Source organism: Trichoplusia ni, chromosome 3 (assembly GCF_003590095.1).
Source record: "Trichoplusia ni isolate ovarian cell line Hi5 chromosome 3, tn1, whole genome shotgun sequence".
NCBI classification, from domain to species: domain Eukaryota; kingdom Metazoa; phylum Arthropoda; class Insecta; order Lepidoptera; family Noctuidae; genus Trichoplusia; species Trichoplusia ni.
Window position 1 is genome coordinate 10556622 of NC_039480.1, and position 17096 is coordinate 10573717.

The 17096-nt window shown below is 36.2% G+C and overlaps 3 protein-coding genes across 4 annotated transcripts; 2 read left to right on the forward strand and 1 right to left on the reverse strand.

Moving 5' to 3' along the window:
* The first annotated feature begins 1 nt into the window (after position 1).
* Positions 2–7639, forward strand: LOC113491874 (major facilitator superfamily domain-containing protein 10). Of its 2 annotated transcripts, none has more exons than XM_026869068.1 (8): positions 2–236; positions 325–747; positions 2905–3063; positions 3429–3611; positions 3682–3928; positions 4090–4281; positions 4694–4831; positions 7350–7639. In XM_026869068.1, the coding sequence occupies exons 1-8, from the start codon at positions 234–236 to the stop codon at positions 7562–7564; spliced, it is 1560 nt and encodes a 519-aa protein (XP_026724869.1). In that variant the 5' UTR covers positions 2–233; the 3' UTR covers positions 7565–7639. The 2 variants fall into 2 exon arrangements, with proteins under 2 accessions (XP_026724869.1, XP_026724868.1); XM_026869067.1 differs by lacking the exon at positions 7350–7639 and adding an exon at positions 5618–5853 and having other exon boundaries at positions 6–236.
* A 219-nt stretch (positions 7640–7858) lies between these two features.
* LOC113491870 (DNA topoisomerase 3-alpha) lies at positions 7859–15357 on the reverse strand. The gene is made up of 15 exons (XM_026869059.1): positions 14995–15357; positions 14123–14332; positions 13626–13878; positions 13131–13301; positions 12592–12767; positions 11954–12236; positions 11500–11711; positions 11312–11423; positions 10863–11092; positions 10454–10592; positions 10137–10300; positions 9324–9801; positions 8946–9183; positions 8737–8849; positions 7859–8514 (listed from the first exon to the last, which is right to left on the reverse strand). The coding sequence occupies exons 1-15, from the start codon at positions 15172–15174 to the stop codon at positions 8321–8323; spliced, it is 3153 nt and encodes a 1050-aa protein (XP_026724860.1). The 5' UTR covers positions 15175–15357; the 3' UTR covers positions 7859–8320.
* A 195-nt stretch (positions 15358–15552) lies between these two features.
* Positions 15553–17053, forward strand: LOC113491878 (rRNA methyltransferase 2, mitochondrial). The gene is made up of 3 exons (XM_026869073.1): positions 15553–15932; positions 16019–16220; positions 16351–17053. Exons 1-3 carry the CDS (start codon positions 15778–15780, stop codon positions 16744–16746), a joined length of 753 nt encoding a protein of 250 aa, XP_026724874.1. The 5' UTR covers positions 15553–15777; the 3' UTR covers positions 16747–17053.
* Positions 17054–17096: the final 43 nt, after the last annotated feature.

Sequence of the window (17096 nt, forward strand, 5' to 3'; positions counted from 1 at the left end):
ATCCGGCTGAATAAGGAAGTAAGTGTATCCACGTTATTTGAACGTTTTAAACATCTTCCACCTGTTGACATAATATAGTTGGGTTGCTCATATGTCAACAACTTGTTCAGAAAAGTGAAAGTTAAGTGAGAATTTATATCTTCGCCGCAGTCCGAAATTGTTATTAAGCTCGATGGCTTGTTGCTATTCGTTGGAATTCCATAAAAGTGTTGTGTTTTGTATCATATGAAAAAATGGTGGGTAGTGTTCCATACATAAAAACATTATAAATTAATGTTTAAAATAAACAAGCATTTGTTTGTTAACGTTACTTTTTGTTTTTAGGACCAGCGCGGAAACGGAGGAGTTAGAAATAGGATCGGAAATGGTCAAGATAAAGTGGAAGCAATTAAAAATGACAAAAACTCTGTTGAAAACAAGCCTAGGTCGTCGAATTCAAGAACTATCGGTCTTATATTTGTTTCGTTACTTTTAGATTTGTTAGCTTTTACAATGATTTTACCACTCTTGCCATCGTTGTTAGACTATTACGATAGAGAGGAAGGCAAGGGTAACAGTTTGTATGCCTCCTTACTAAGAGCAGTGCAAAGTTTCCAAAGGTTCACGGGAGCTCCTGATCGCTTCGCGTCAGTGTTATTCGGGGGAGCCTTGGGCTCGATGTATAGCTTCCTACAATTTTTAACAAGTCCAATAGTAGGAAGCCTTTCAGATGCATATGGAAGGAAGCCTATGCTTTTAATTTGTTTGGTAAGTCTCATTTATTACTATAGCTCAATTCTACTTTTTATTCCATTTTTAATAGAATGTAATCATAATAATATGTTTAAAAACAATAAAATTCTAATTCTAAGCATCAGTGTTAAGAAATGTTATCAAATTTTATCAATTCCCCATCAAGTTTTAGTCGTTTTATCACAATAATAATATGTTGTAACAAGAAAAAGATAAAAAAATAGGTGAAGAATGAGATTATTTTACTACAAAGCTGCCTCAGATAAAATATAGGAATTCAGTTAAATTTTAAGCATTTGTTTAGGAACAAAATAAATAATAATTTGCATAGAAATAAATATAATTCTATGTAGAATATATTATTTTTCTTATTCTGCAAGTGTTTTACAAAAAGTTGTGAGCAATAAGTATTTAATCAAGTGTAGAAGTTATTATGTTATCAAGGCTAAGAGTAGAAAACACACATCCTCTGTAGGAAAGATACTTGATATAATCATAGCATAATAGCCAGTCTACCTAATGATTATTTATGAGTAATATTTTATGCACAAGTTACTGATAACTTAGTATATTATATGATTACATATTAAATTACTGCATCCAGCTGAAGAGGTTGAAGCATTAATTTAGTGATAATAAATGTAATTTATATGGGGCTGCATAAGTATGAAACAGAAAGCCTTGTTAGATTTGTTAGTAGTGCATTCAGCATATTTCCTGTCTTCACAAACTATTAGTTTCTACTCATAAACTCAGTTTTACTTCACATTTTCTGGCTTCAATATTTTTTTTCCTTAGCCATCAATTGCCAGGCTTCTTTTCTCTGACTCTGCTTCTTCTGGTCGACAATCCCCTGTCGTCGTCATCGCATGAGTTCGTCCCGGTTTTGTTTCTTTCTCATCGGTTTTTTGGCCCATTCAGTAAAAGACTTTTGGAAAGCACTATTTTCATTAAAATACCGTCACTATCTTCACTTTGGGTTTGGCGTGGTCAATTCCCGAGGCTAAAGTCTCGGGCGTGTAACATGTACTTTATAAAACTACTAGTATATACACCCATAATAAAATCTCTTTACCATTCTGTTAAGTACGGAAACAATAATATTATTCACTATATAAAAAAGTACTGTTGTAAACTCATGCGTGACCGTCGTCACGTTAAATTGTCTTTTTTTTACGTTACACAATCGCCTGTTTTATTCAAATGTTTCGATAAAGATATCTGTATGTTCTCTTTGATCCAGTTTAAATTTTGAAATGCTTTCTCATTTAATTACTTTGGCGATTAACAGTTGAATAATGATGAGTCTTGTGCGAATGTACGAGTATATCTTGCTACGTTCTACATAGTTATTTAAACTTCGTAAAATGATTATACTTATTACTCGGATGAACCCTGCGTTTTACAAATTGTATGAAACATCATGTACCTACTATTAGTATTTTCAGTATTCTGTTAATAGGATTAATGTTACTTTATAGCCAACAAAAATGGTTAATGAATCTTTATTGACAATTCCCACTGAAAGAGCAACGGGACGCTGCGGCAGCAAGAGGAAATGAGTGAATGTAGCAAGGCACCGCGAGTCACTTCAGCCTCGTGGCGTCTCGCTGCCTCCTTTGCCTTCAAATGACTACAAACTTGCTGTTGCGCACGACTCCGTTCGCGTACTTAAGAATTATAAAATACGGAACTATGTTTTAGAATACGCAAGACTTATGCCCATTTCTGTATAATATATCTATAGCCTTCTCCAATAAATGGGCTTTTAAGTACTGCAGTAATTTTTCAAATCGGACCAATAGTTCCTGATATTAGCGCGCACGAACAAAAAGAGAAACATACTTCAGCTTTTTATTGTTAGTGTAGATAAAGACGTTGCCGGCTGTAGCTTTTTCCGCGTGAATTGACCCTTATCAGCCTTCCAACGACCTACTAAGTAGAAGCACTTTTTACGGCTTCTAAAACAGATCGAATTTTCCCCAAGTCCGAGGTCGCGTGTTTTAATCTAATACATAACATAGTTTATAGTTGGTTATTATAATAATTCATGATTGAGTACACACAATAAAATCTGTGTTATGACACCTTTTTCAATCAAAACCGATACACTCACTTCTAAATGTGTGATGACTGTAATTTAATGGTAAAGCTTGTTTTATTTTGTTCCAGGTAGGAATTACTATATCCCATGCATTATGGAGTTGTGCGAGTACATTCAGTGTGTTTGTCCTGGCTCGTTTTATTGGTGGCTTGAGCAAAGCCAACGTAAGTCTCAGTATGGCCATCGTCACAGACGCGTCGAATGAAAAAACGAGGGCAAGAGGAATGGTACGGACACGTAACTATTTACTTACAATTATTTAATGCAAATCTAGATACACTTGTTAAAACAATTCATGTAAAATACATTTTTTTTCCACAGCTTTCACACATTTGTTTTAATGTGATTTTCAACTTTTTTAATATCTCATTAATTTAAATTATTAGGGCATACATGGAGCGAATACCGTTAAATCGTCAATCAATCAATTATCAATTTAATGTCGAATAATATGGCCACAAAGAATAGGTAGTAAGACTATCTTTATGTATTCTTTACTGCTATTTACAACAGCATAAGAAAAACCGTAATGTCCACAATCGCCATTCCAAATATTATGCGTCTATATTTTATCAAATTATAATAATTTCAGGCACTTGTAGGGCTGGCCTTCTCTATCGGTTTCATAGTTGGTCCTCTCGCTGGAGCTTGGTTTTCGAAGAACAGTGATATGTCGTCAGGGGCATGGGGTGAGAAACCAGCTTTTTATGCCCTTAGTTTATCACTTGCCAACGTCCTCTTAGTATGGCTATGTATACCGGAGACATTGCCCAAAGTAAGTAAAACCACTTTATTAAATAATGAATTGTATTGTTTTTTCCACTTTAACACAAAGTATTTTGCAGGAAAAAAGAGCACCTTTATCGTTCACTCTGTCTAAATCAGTGGATTTCGTCTCTCCTTGGCATCTACTAAGATTTACACCTGTTAAAAACCTCTCGAAGCATCAGAGTAAAGTGTTGTCGAGACTGGGCCTAATTTACTTTCTGTATTTATTTATATACTCGGGCCTCGAGTTCACTCTTACATTCCTTACGCATCACACCTTCCAGTATACCGCTATGCAGCAGGGTAAAATGTTCCTAGTCATGGGTACGTATAACTTATTTCACTTATGTATTATAAAATAAAAAGTACCGATTTAAAAATAGTGCTTTCTTTTTTTCGGGCTCTGTAGTGTATAATTTTTTATTATACAGCACTTGCCCAACCAGTCTTACAGTTCAATTCATCTAATTCAACCTCCTTTTTAGGGCTTATAATGGCGGTTCTGCAGGGTGGTGCGGCGCGGCGGCTAGAGGCTAAGAGTGCGGAACTAGCGGCGCGGGGAGCTCTGGTCCTCACACCAGCTTCCTTCTTGAGTGTAGCATTCGCAGCGTTACCACGCCCGCCGCTATTTGAGCCAATATACTGGCTATGGATCGGACTCGTTTTATTCGCATTGTGTAGGTGTTTTTAGTTGTAATTTCTTTAAAATAAGTTCTATCGTAACATAATGCACCTTCTTCCAACTTAGACTTTCTAAATGTAAGTATTCATTGAAGATAAACTTTGCGTCAAGCGATATTCCTTAGTGTGTTAATAGTAGGGTGACAAAGACTCGAACGGTGCGTAATTTTACCCATCTGCGTCAGAAACGTTTCTCACGTTTATACATACATAAAAATTACAGCTATACGCTGCTGTTACTGTAATTGCATCTGTTTGGCCCTAATTTTAATTATCCTAACATCTATAATTTGATTAAAATATCAAGCATACATATTATCTGTAGCACAACAAGTACAAACTAGTTTTTATTGAATTAAAATAATGATGGATGATGATAAAGATATTGAATGTAAGTTGTGTATACAGCAACGGCGTTCGCGGTATCGTGTATGACGTCGATGGCGGGCGGGCAGGCGCCGGCGGCCGCGCGGGGCGCAGTGCTCGGCACTCTGCGCTCGCTGGGCGCGCTGGCCCGCGCTGCCGGACCACTGCTAGCTGCTGCAGGTATACCTACTGATCTTATCTTGGACAATAGAATTAATGAGATGTTAATAAAACCACGGCGACACAGTGGGCAATGTAATCGCTAAAAATCCATATTCTTTATACAAAATGTTTAAAAAGACAGTAAATCATATTTTAAGTTCCTACCAATTTGTAAGTGAGTAAAAAACAACGATACCCGTGACATGCAAAAAATCTTAGTTTATCTAGGTACTATCAGAAAATTGATTTTGTTGATATCATTTACATTGCTTTTCAAATTGAAATAGGATTTATAGTAGGTAATCGGTTTGAAACGAATTCCGCAGTATGTAATTTAGTTCGCGGGGGTTTCACAACATTCTCAAGTCACATGCGCAAAAACACTCGGACCTTTGACAACCATTCGTGGATCACACTAATGCCTTTCGCGGGAATCGAACCCGTGACTCGCCTTGCTTAGTGGGTCTTAGTGGGAATGGCGCGGTGGCCTCAACCTGAGATCATATTTCAAATGTTTTGGTCGTCATCAATATTTTGATTGTATTTCATATCGTTTGGATACCTTGATGATAACATCTTTCTTATCAGAAACTGAAGGGCTTATTAACCTAATGCGATAAAGAACTGCTTGTAAAATTTTCAACATGATTAAAAAAGCAATGCCTTATTTCTCAATTATTATAATGAATGGAATTGCCTATTCAAAAGTAACGCATGTTATTAATGTTAATAAATTAAGATTTTAGATGAAGATGTATTTTGATCCGCTAGTGAAGTTATAATACAGAGATTCTTTTGTTTCAGTGTATTGGTGTTCGGGTGCGATGATAACTTACACGATTGGCTCCATAATCCTAATCATTCCTGCTGTGATGTTAATTAGACTGAAGACGTAAACAATGCAGCTTTTACACTGCATTTACCATAAGAACAAGCAATACCGTTTTACATTTTTAATAATTTATTAAGAATTCCATTATTTACTAGTATTATACAATTGTTCTGTATTATTTGTGTATTTTTCTTATTACTTGTTTATTTTTATATCTGTCCATTAAACAGTATTAAGAACAAAAATGATTGTTTTGTTTTACATTACTTGAATAAATTTTTCGATTAAGATAATTTTATCTTTGTGCTCATTTTATCGTACCTACGTTATCTTAGATATTTATTGAGTTTTGAGCACCGAAATTGTGTCAATAACGTGTTCAAAGTATTCTTATGAAACAGTCGTAAGTGGGATGTTAGAAGTCATAGTTGAACGTCATAATGTAACGAGAGCATTGTTCATGTTATCAAACGTCTATGTAGTAAATAAATAATGGAATGAGTGTTTAAATATTCAATTTACTGAAACTCGTTTGTATGACAATATTTTTTGAGAAGGATGTTATTATGTCGGGAAATGCACATTAAAAGAGAATAAGTAGGTTTACACGAACTTGCCGTAGTCTGCGAAACAATTCCACGGAGCGAATAAAAACTGTAGTCCCATCTATGATAGAAGTCATGCCACTCGGCCTTCCCCAGGATATCCCTACGAATTTCTAACGGATTACAAAAAGATATCTAAATCAACATAAAATTTTAATAAAAAAGATTCCGCTTAATGGTTTTACCGATTAACTGTAACCGATACGATTAACTATTCGGTTTGACCTTTTTCGAGTCGTATATTCGGCAAAAATTCGGTTCAAAAATTTATTTCCTGCGTATACAGGTTCTAATGTAACGACGACGGGTTCGAAACTGGTCGGACATCCCGATAAATATGCTTGAGTGAACTGTTGCAAAAAATATTATTATTGATATGCTGGGGAAAAATACACCTTAGACTATTTCTGGGCTTCATTTCAAAATTGTGTAGGTACCTTACACAATTTGGACAATTGAACGATAATTCGGCCAAATACAAATAGTGAAATAAAAGTACGATACCAAATACATTAGATACGAATAATCGGCGCAAGTTGTTGTAAACCGTTTTAACCCATAACATCCCAAAAATCATAGACAACATAACGCAGCACGTAAATCTTCGTTGATACAATCCGTTGCTAAGCAACGAAAAAATTGTTATGTCTGCTGACGTATTGGTTACGTTGAAAAATGCCTTTATTTACTAACAAATTCTCGCCGAAAACGATTCCAGTAAGGAAACAAGATACTTCGGTGATTAAAAACGAATTGGGTAGTGATTACGCATCAAAAGAATTATCTCTTGATGTCGGACCGTTGAAATTGAAATTGGGCGATTTTGAAGTATCTTTTGAAGAAGGACAGTGGATTCCGGGTAAAACAACGTCATATAAGTAATCATTAAGTTGATATATACTTTATCCGTAAATTACTAATACATACATACCTAAGTCTGTTAGTCATAGTCTTTTCCCGAACACAGAGATAAGCAGTACCAATAAATAAATAATTTGGGTTGAGTGTTTAGGCTAGCTAGTTTAGCTCAGACTAATATCACAAAATATCCGAGGTTGACTGGTTCAGTGAACATAAGCTTGTTTCTTTTTTTTTCTAGCTTCTGGCAAAGCTGGAACTGCTCACAAAGAAAACATAAGACTCAAAAACGAGCTTGAGAGACTTGAAGAAGAAAATAATATGCTAAGATTGAAGTTTGAAATACTTTTGGATATGATGACAGATAAAACTGTGGAGGCCGAACAACAAGCGGAATTGCAGCGAGCACAGAGCATGGGCAATTTAAAACAAAAGGGAAATAAAAAGAAGTGGTGATGTTATTATTGTAGACGACACGTGTGCCTAATTATATGTAAATAAAAATGAAAAATCCTAGGTAAAAATGCTGTAGTCAGTTCTTTTGATTTCGCACAGAACATAACATAAAAAAACCTGCAGATAACGAGGTAGTAATATATTAATGCATTATTACTGTTATAAATCTATCCATACGATTGAAGAGCTATAAAAATCCATTGGTTAATTATGACTACTATTATTTTTGATATTACTGGTTAGACCGTTAGTTTCCCTGCAACTGATTCTACAACAATCAAATAAAAAAACGTATTATTTATAAATAACTTTACTTACATAGTAATTACACATCGTTACAATACATACTTCAATATCTCTCTAACGTACAGTGAAGCACCGAGAATCACATACAATAATAATAATCATAAACTACGTTTCTTTATTAAGTGTTTCGAAAATCTTCTATTGTGAGTGTTACATTAAGGCACTAGAGTTTATTTATTATAATTTATTGTCCATTTTAAGACTAGAATTTTTGTAAAACTAATATTTCTGTAACATAACACTCGCGATTTCTGCATACGTAGACGAAGCAAGCAGTTATATTGATACTTTTATTTGGGATCGTTTAAAGTCGGTTTTCCACCAAGCGTATACATACATACATACATGGATATTTAAATGCGGAACTTATTTGTACGAGTATTTTAAAAACACTTTGTCGGCAGCTTTTGAGAGTTCTGATCACTTCAAAGTCAATTGAGTAGCTTGTGCTCATTGTGTGTTAGGGCAGCGTCCGCGCGTGTGTCCGGGCTGGCGGCACAGGCTGCACAGACGCGAGCCCCCGCGGGGCTGCCGCTCCCCGCGAGGTTGCCGCTCCGCGCGAGGCGGCCGCTCCCCGCGGGGTTGCCTGCCCCCGCCGCGACCCCTTCCACGGCTATTGCTGCTGCTGTTGCCCCAATCTACCGCTAGAATAAAGTACAAAGGTTGTGAAGTCCAAATGAGTACGGAGGTATTCCGTTATACGGAGGCTGCACAGAGGGTAATACTAAAAAAAACGTTTTTTATTCAACTACAGTAATACAAGTTTACAGCCATAAAACTTTTTACCTAAATTTCAATACCTAAAATAATAATTGCGCGCTAGAAATAAGCAAATAAGACACTAAATAATTCGGATATTTAATAACCTGGTGCTGCTTCCGAATCTCCCCATTGGAAGAAGTTACATCTTGAACCGAGGTCCTTTACACAGCCATAAAAAGTTCGACCTTTATTTGGACCTTCTTTCTGCACCGTTAGTCTGAAAGCATACGCAAATTATATGTTTACAATTCGAAACTTAACGAAATTTAACAGTATTTATAAATTCACGAAATCCACTAAAAAGCTGCGTTACTTTTTACAAGGCAGCCCGCAGTCGCACTTGACGTCATCATCCCCGCCAGCATTGCTGTCTCGCGACCTTCCTCCCCAGCCCCTGGTTGTGTTGCTGCTGGTCTGGTCGCTGCCTCCCCACGAACTGGACGGCGGAGTGTCGTACGGGTTCTGTACAGTGTCAGTAGACTCCGGCGCCCATAGGAAGAAGTCACAGCCACCGTTGTCTTTACCCACTTGGCATTTGTAAAATTGCTTGCCTGGAAATAGGAAAAGATTTCAATACACTTATGCCAGTAGCGATTGGTAGCTAGGTACTTGGTAGTAAGCACCAAAAAATTAATAATGGGCAAGTTTGTACAGAAAAGGAGAATAATTTTAAAAGAAGAAAATAACTTACCAAAATTCGGCGTTTGTTTTCGTACTGTTAAGACAATAGCCGGTTTGTTACAGCCACAGAGTACGTTATTATCGTCGCCATTTTCACTTCTTGGTAACGGCATCCTTGGCTGGTTGTTCGTTGGATTCGGAGCTCTATTTGCAACAGGCGGAGGTACAAATTGCCTTGGCTGTGCTATATTGGGCCTTGGAGCCGCTGAGGGAATTGAAGGTACCACAGGAATCGGAGGTGTTATAGTACTAGGGCTGTTGCTGTTACTACTTGGGCGACTATTTTGTGATCTATTTACAGTTGTCGCAGTAATGTTTGTGTTTTGAGTTCTTTCAGCTACTTGTCTAACACTGGATAGGTTTATTCTAAGCATTTCTAAGAACGTAGTGTCACACCCGCCTATACAGCCAGTGTAAGGAGATGGATATAGGTGACTTATTTGATTGTTTCGCCATTCAAATTTTAACATTTTGTAGTTTGGTCCACACTGGAAAATAAATGGGAGAAGATTAAACGTGTAAACATAAGCAGAAGCAAATTCGGTTTATGAAAAAAAAACTATGCTTCTTCACTATCGAAGATTTGATAGTTATTTCGATCGTCCGACGAATGGTTACGATTCTGCCCATTGTAAAGGATTGTCCGATCGAGCGTTGTTCTGCTTAACTGCCACTGCACGAATTAGCGGTTCTGTTGGAATCCAACACGAGTAACAACTCGACCTCAATTTTATTGAAACAGAACTCGATTCCGTGGAGAATTAGCCTGCAGGATTGTTTGACACATAAAATCTTAGTGTTACAGTCAACAAGATATACTCACAACTGAACAAGTTCCAGGTAACACTTGTATGCTCTTGACTAGAGAAGGCAGCCAGACAGCATTCTTGCAACTGGGGTATGACATACAACTTATGTAGAGTTCATCGGCGTTGTTCTTTTTATGTCTCACCACCATGTCTGACCCACATTTAGGACATTTGAAAGCTGTAAATAAACAATAGAAAACAAAATTCAATAATTAAAAAAATATCTCATAATTTCCAGGAAGTAACTTTAAAATCGAGTTACTAGGAAATAAACCTTTGTGCCTTGTAATAAGGTTCTCTTTACAGATCAATATTTACTATATTTAGGTACCTGCAGGCATGTCCACTGGCATGGTCTCAGCTGACGGAACATACTCGTTCGGCTGCTCGCTGAACCTTTCACCTAACGCAGCGTCGATCTTGTTAGCTTCTAAAGCTACTGTTTGATATACCTCCTTGTATTTTGCTATCTGCAAAAAGGATTGGATTATGTATGGGTTTTTATTGTTTCGATAAGACCTTATATGGGACAACAGTGCTAATAGTTATCCATTACAACCATGATACGAGTTGAATTGGTAACAATTCTATCTAAACACATTTCATTTAGGTATTTGTAAAATGTTATGTTAATCATATTCATAATATATGCTAATTTTTATATACCGTAAAATTTTTAAACATATACCAGAAAATGTAAGTCTTTAGTATGAAATAGCTTGGGAGGTTGCAAGTAATACCTGTTCAGCTAGCACCTGCTGCGGTTGCCGCCTGCCCTCACTGATGGCCTTCAGGTCGGCCTCCAGCTGTGCCCTCAAGTGAGGTTTGGATATAGTGAGGCCCATCGCGTCATAGCCCTCTACGAGGCCCATGCCAAGCAAGCCGGGTACGAAATGTATCGCGTTCGCTAAGGCCACGTAAGATCTGTTCTTTATTGTTTCTATATGTTCCGCGTGTGTTGCATCTGTGCCTGATTACGAGAAAATTGTTTGCAGTTATAGATTATGTTCCGTTACGTTCCGTATATGGGGATATAGGGCTTTGTTGTTCGTAGATTTTTTAAATAACTAGTAGTATAGAGGTACAAAGGTGAGTCACCTCTCGGACTCATTAATTAACGTTTTGATCTCCGTTATAGGCCGTTCGTTTAAAATTGAGACAGGTTTGAGTCAAAACAGTGAAGTCTTACCGATTCCATGTTTTTCCATTAGAGCGATGAGATCAGCTTCTGTTAAAAGATTCGGTGGTGAAGTTTGGCCGTCTAACATGTCTATGCTAGTCGGATTGAAGGTTTGCCCATTCTAAAAAAAAATACAACTTTAAACTATCATGAAATTTTAACAAACTTGACAAAGAAAAAGCAGCATTAATATTTACCTGATAAACGTGAATTTCCTTTGAGGACCACTTATCGTAAGGATACACTTCTAAATAGTTTCTTGCTGTTATCATAAGACCACTTGCGTTGAACTTCTCACCGGCTACTTCAATAGACACTGTAGTTTCTTGACCCTGGGCGTCTTTTGAACAACAGGCCAAGAACGAGCGGACTATAAACTCGTATAACCGCTGTTCATTGCCATTTAAATCTATGAAAATATGAAATTTGCTGATCAGTAGGTATTTGTTTTAGTATGTATTTTAGGTTATTGACGATGACGGGCAAGAAGTGAAAAAGAAAGTCGCAGTTTGATTGCTTCATCAGAAGCTATGAGAGGAAGAAGTTATCAAAATAAGTTATATTCCTTAGAGTTTAAAATGCTTTCAGCTGAGTGTCGAGACGAATAATAAATGACTAAAAACCATGTCTCTAAAAAGTAATACAGCTTACTGTTGGTGTACTTTGTAGGATGAATGGGAGGATGGGCCTTGTCGCTCTTGTTCCCTTGCCGCGGGGTCGGCCCCCCACTGTCCAAAATATTCTGTGCAAAAGTCCCCCAGTTGGGGTCTGCCGTCTGGTGCCCCACCAGTTGTCCTAAGTTCATCTCTTTGGGGTACTCATTGGTCTCGGTACGTGGATAACTTATAAACCCCTGCGTGTATAACTTTTCTGCAAGTCGCATCGTCTCCTTTGCGTTAATTTTCAACTTCCTAGATGCGAGTTTTTCAAGTTCCTGGCGAATAAATATAGACATTTGATAATCTAGTTAGAACAGTAGTACCATACAACGCAACAAATACGAGTTGCAAATGTGGATGATACAGACATACGGACAGGTATGCATTCCTTTTGTCGTGTCGTTAGTATGCGACTATACTTGTAGAAAGCAAACACTTTAAAACTGACAAGTTTAAAAAAAAACAATTTATTTTTACAACTGCAATTGCTTCTGACAGCCTATTTTGCTACTATGCTTAGTCAAGGCAATAAGTTCAAGTAAAAGTCACTTGTATACATAATTGTTACACAATCGTGGGTGTTCTTAGGGGTGGAGTACAATATAACAATTATTTATTTAATCTACTCACCACTGTATCCAATGGCAGAGGTCTCCATTTCGACTTTGGTTTGGTTTTCACTTCAGAAACCTTCGCCTGGGGGCTTTCTAAGCATACATCATGCAGTACCTGGCACGCATCACGATCGAATAGTCTTATCCTTTCCCATGCGAAATCAACACTCAAGTCATTCATAGTGTGGTTAACTGAAATTTAATGAAAGATAAGGTATTTCGAGAAATATAAAGGCAGAAGAAAAGATTTTTGAAAAAAGGTAAAAGTTACTATGAAAATGAAAGTCATTTATTAATATTGTTTTCAAAATACTACTTTTCAAAATAATATTAATAAATGACTTTCATTTAGTGTAGTAAGTTAGTAAGTCGTTTAATGAAGTAAGTTTCGTGTAATAAGTTGAATTTTAAAAACTGCCAACCACAAGTATCCTAGCAATTATTGACTGACTTCTTCTGATCCCAAATTGTTCCGATATTGAGACCCGAAGCGTGTTTTATTTGATATGAACTCACGCAGAATTTCCTTATAAATTTAAACGCGGTCTAGGTTACCTCTTATCTTCCAAAATGGTTCAGGCACAAAGTTCTCGACGGCGCGGTACCTCTCCACAACAAAGCCTAGTGTCGGAAACTGGCAGGAACCATAACTGACTAAACTTTGTGCTAGTTTTGTAGGAAAAACTTTTTGAAGTCGTAAGGTTTGAAATCTTGTGAAAGCTGCACCTAAAATTATAAATTATGAAAAATGCCTTATCACTGAATCATGAACAGGATAAAACAAGTTGCAACCATGTTAACCACGCGAAACAATCCCATATCATAAAATTCGCTGAGCAATGTCTACATGCAATGGAAGCCAGCAAACACAAGGCACCACCGAAATTGATTAGGAAAGAGGCGGGATGCTCCTGTGAGGTGCATGATACAAGGTTTAATTCAAGGAAAATGGAGGGAAATGGGGGAGAATATAACTTTCGTCAAGCTGATAGACAATAAAGGCTGGTACAAGCCACATATTTAACATATTTTGTAAATCGCGCTAATTACCTATCCTTAAATCTAACTCTTGCCTCACATCAACAGCATCACTAATGTTCTTATTAGGTTGTTCCAAGTTCTGCAGAGCCCTCCACACGGACACAGATGTGATTTCAGAGAATTTGGCTCGGAATACCCTAAGATTGTTCTTTACTGCTTTACAAACATCAATTATCTCAAAACCAATGTTTTCTCCTTCTCTGTCACAATCCGTCCAGATGATCAAACCTTGACAACTCCTTATTTCCCTTTCCAAAGTTTTCTGCAACATACCATTCATAAATTATACCTTAGCATGTAAGAAAAAAGATCAAACTATTCTATAAAGGTTTTTAGCTTGCTGATCTTTAGAATAAAAGTACTGATTAAGAAAAATCAATCATGATAGTTATGTTATATTATCATACAAGACAAGTTGCCATTATCAATATTTTACTGTGACACAACAATGATTGCCCTTGGAGTAAGAATGTTGGTTTTCACTTTATCAATAGTGTTAAGCTTACCTTAATTTTCTCATAGTTCTCTGGGCAGAATTTAAAAACGGGTGCATCAAACAAAGCGAGCGGGCTACAAGACTGCCAGCTCTTATAAGCCCCAACAAACTCTAAGCTCAGCAAGTGTCCAGACACTGAAGTCATAACCATTTGGCATTTCTGTCCCATCACTTCACTTTCAAATTCATAGATTTTATTATACTGTGAGAGTCCTTCCCGCTGGAATTAAATTTCAAGGAGTTATCAGTAATTTTTTTTGACATTAATTTTGAATAGTACATCGTTTTGACATTAATTTTGAATAGTACATGCATGATGGTGGATTTTATTGCCTGAAGCATTGATGGCAATGACGCTGAGTAAAATAAAAGTAGATACATTCACAAGTACTTAGTGTACAAATAAGAATGGTTATAATACTTCAAGACATAATATACAAACAAAAGCAGATAACAGTTTTTCAGACTACATTATAATATTCATTATACACAATAAAATAGTTTGTGGGTCATCTTAGCTCACTGGCTGAGTTTAATTTGAATGTATAGAAAGTTTTAGGTTGGCTAAGCACTTAAAAGTAATGTACATACTGATTATGGGCAGATGAGAGTTTGCAGTTAAGCAGACTAAATGAACTAGTCACAAGTGTCAAATGTGAAATATTATTGTAAGAAAAATCAATAAAACAAATTACTTAAAGATTTATGGATAACTTAGTGCCCAGCCCAATCAAAAACACACATCTGATAAAAAATGTTTTAGTACTTGAACTACTTCAGAACTTCTATCAGATTTTGGAACGGTGCTTAGAGCAGAATACATACAACAAAAACTACAACCATTTGGTAAATTACAATGAAAGTCATAACAATATTACTCACCCTTCTAGATGTGCCTCGCGACAAATGTTGTGCGATATTTTTAGCGGCATCATTCTTTTCGGCCACATTTAAATACTTCATAGTCTCAATGTTACTGCTTAATGTTCGTAAGAAACTTTGTATGTTCTTCGTTTCAAGTTTTCTGATAAGGTTAGGTAAATTGGTTAATAGAAAAGGCATATTTCAACGCATTTACTAAATGTACATATTCCATAACATTTTCTTCGTCAGTTAAGATAAAAATTTAACTACTTTCTGACTTTATAAGGTACAAAACTTTATGTCTATATGAACGTAAATAAACAAGTATTCTGCGACTGTGTCCCGCCAATAATTTTCAAATATTCTTGTCTTGTCAGTCAAGTTACCAAGTACTCAAATGTCACTAGCTATTTTTCACTTTTTTTGGTACAGCGTCCTTTTAGCAATTTCTTATTGACTTTCCCGTAGTAGAGTATACTAAAATGTTTTTGCTTTCCCGAGATCACAGTACTCAATTCCTAAAAAGTACTCTTCTATTCTCTATTGTCTTTTCTTTTATCATCTGTACGAAAATTGATGTATCGAATATCGACTTACAGCTGTCACAGAAAATCGATCGAATCAAAATAGTAAATGCGTGAAGAAAATGACTATAGATACGTGAAAGTGTTTGTTTTTCCTTGATGTAACTGTGTGACATTTATGTTTGGCGTAAAATCAAGTAACATGTATGACATTAGACATTAGTATAAAAATAGGTTATCTTTATCTTCAGTTGGAAACTGAATTAAATTGAAGACGATGATGCTGTCGGGCTCATTCACACCTAAACCACTAAGCTATACAAAGATGTGTTTCCTCGTTAACTGTCTAAAACGTTTGAAAAGTTCGCAGCAATGGTTAACTCGTCAAAAAGCAGATCCTTACGTTGAAAAGGCAAAAATATATAATTACAGGTGATCATCACATTTCAATAATTTTATAACATAAAATGTATCGTAGTTTGATTGTGGTTGATATATTTTCCTTTTCTTTGCCCCAGATGTCGCAGTGCCTTTAAATTATTAGAAATGAACGACAAAACAAACATTTTGTCACCAGGCCTAACAGTTATTGACCTTGGTGCATCGCCAGGGTCATGGACGCAAGTAGCAGTTCAAAAAACGAACGCTGATGGAGCTGATCCTTCCAAACCAAAGGGGAGAGTTCTAGCTATTGATAAACTGCAGATATTTCCAATTGAGGTATTGTGTAGTTTGTTATGATTTGTTTGTCATGTAAAATTCTTTGTTTGTACTAAATATAGCCGACTCACTTACACATTATTAGTGTCTCACATGCTAGCATGTCTTATGAATATTTATTTCTTTGCAGGGTGCATCTATAATGAGCAATATGGACTTTTCTACAATAGAAGCTCATGATAAAGTAATAGCTGCTCTTGGAGGCAGTAAAGTAGACTTGGTGTTGTCAGACATGGCTCCCAGTGCCACTGGAGTAAAGGAGCTTGATAAAGATAGAATAATTGGCCTTTGTTACATGGCCATTAGATTTGCAGCACTAGTCAGTAAAGTTGAAGGCAATTTACTCTTCAAAGTGTGGGATGGCAAAGAAGTACCTATACTTGAAATGGACTTGGAAAGGTTTTACAAAAGTATTAAAATATTGAAACCTCAAGCAAGCAGGTCGGAATCATCAGAGAAGTTTATACTTGCTAGAGGATTTCGAGGAATTCAGAGGCCATTACAGAATGGAAGATGGGGAGAATAATAATGTTAACATACCAACAAATTGCATAAAAAATGTTGCATAATAATTATTTCAAGTTTTCATGACAGTAGGCTGTTATTTTTTTATAATAATAGCAATATTATATCTGTACCAGAAAACATTGTGGAAGTCTTTTATAGTGGCTTCAAGGAGTATTTGTGTGATGCTTGAAATTTGTGGATCTGTAAATATTATAAGTAGTAAAGAACAATGATGTCTTCCATTTTTGTAGTGAGTAGGAATAGTGTTTATAAGAGTCAAAATATTATCTTATTTACTCAAGATATTCAATAAGATTACAATTTTAAACATAATAAAGTATGCTTAACATTTTTTATGATCAAGAAAAC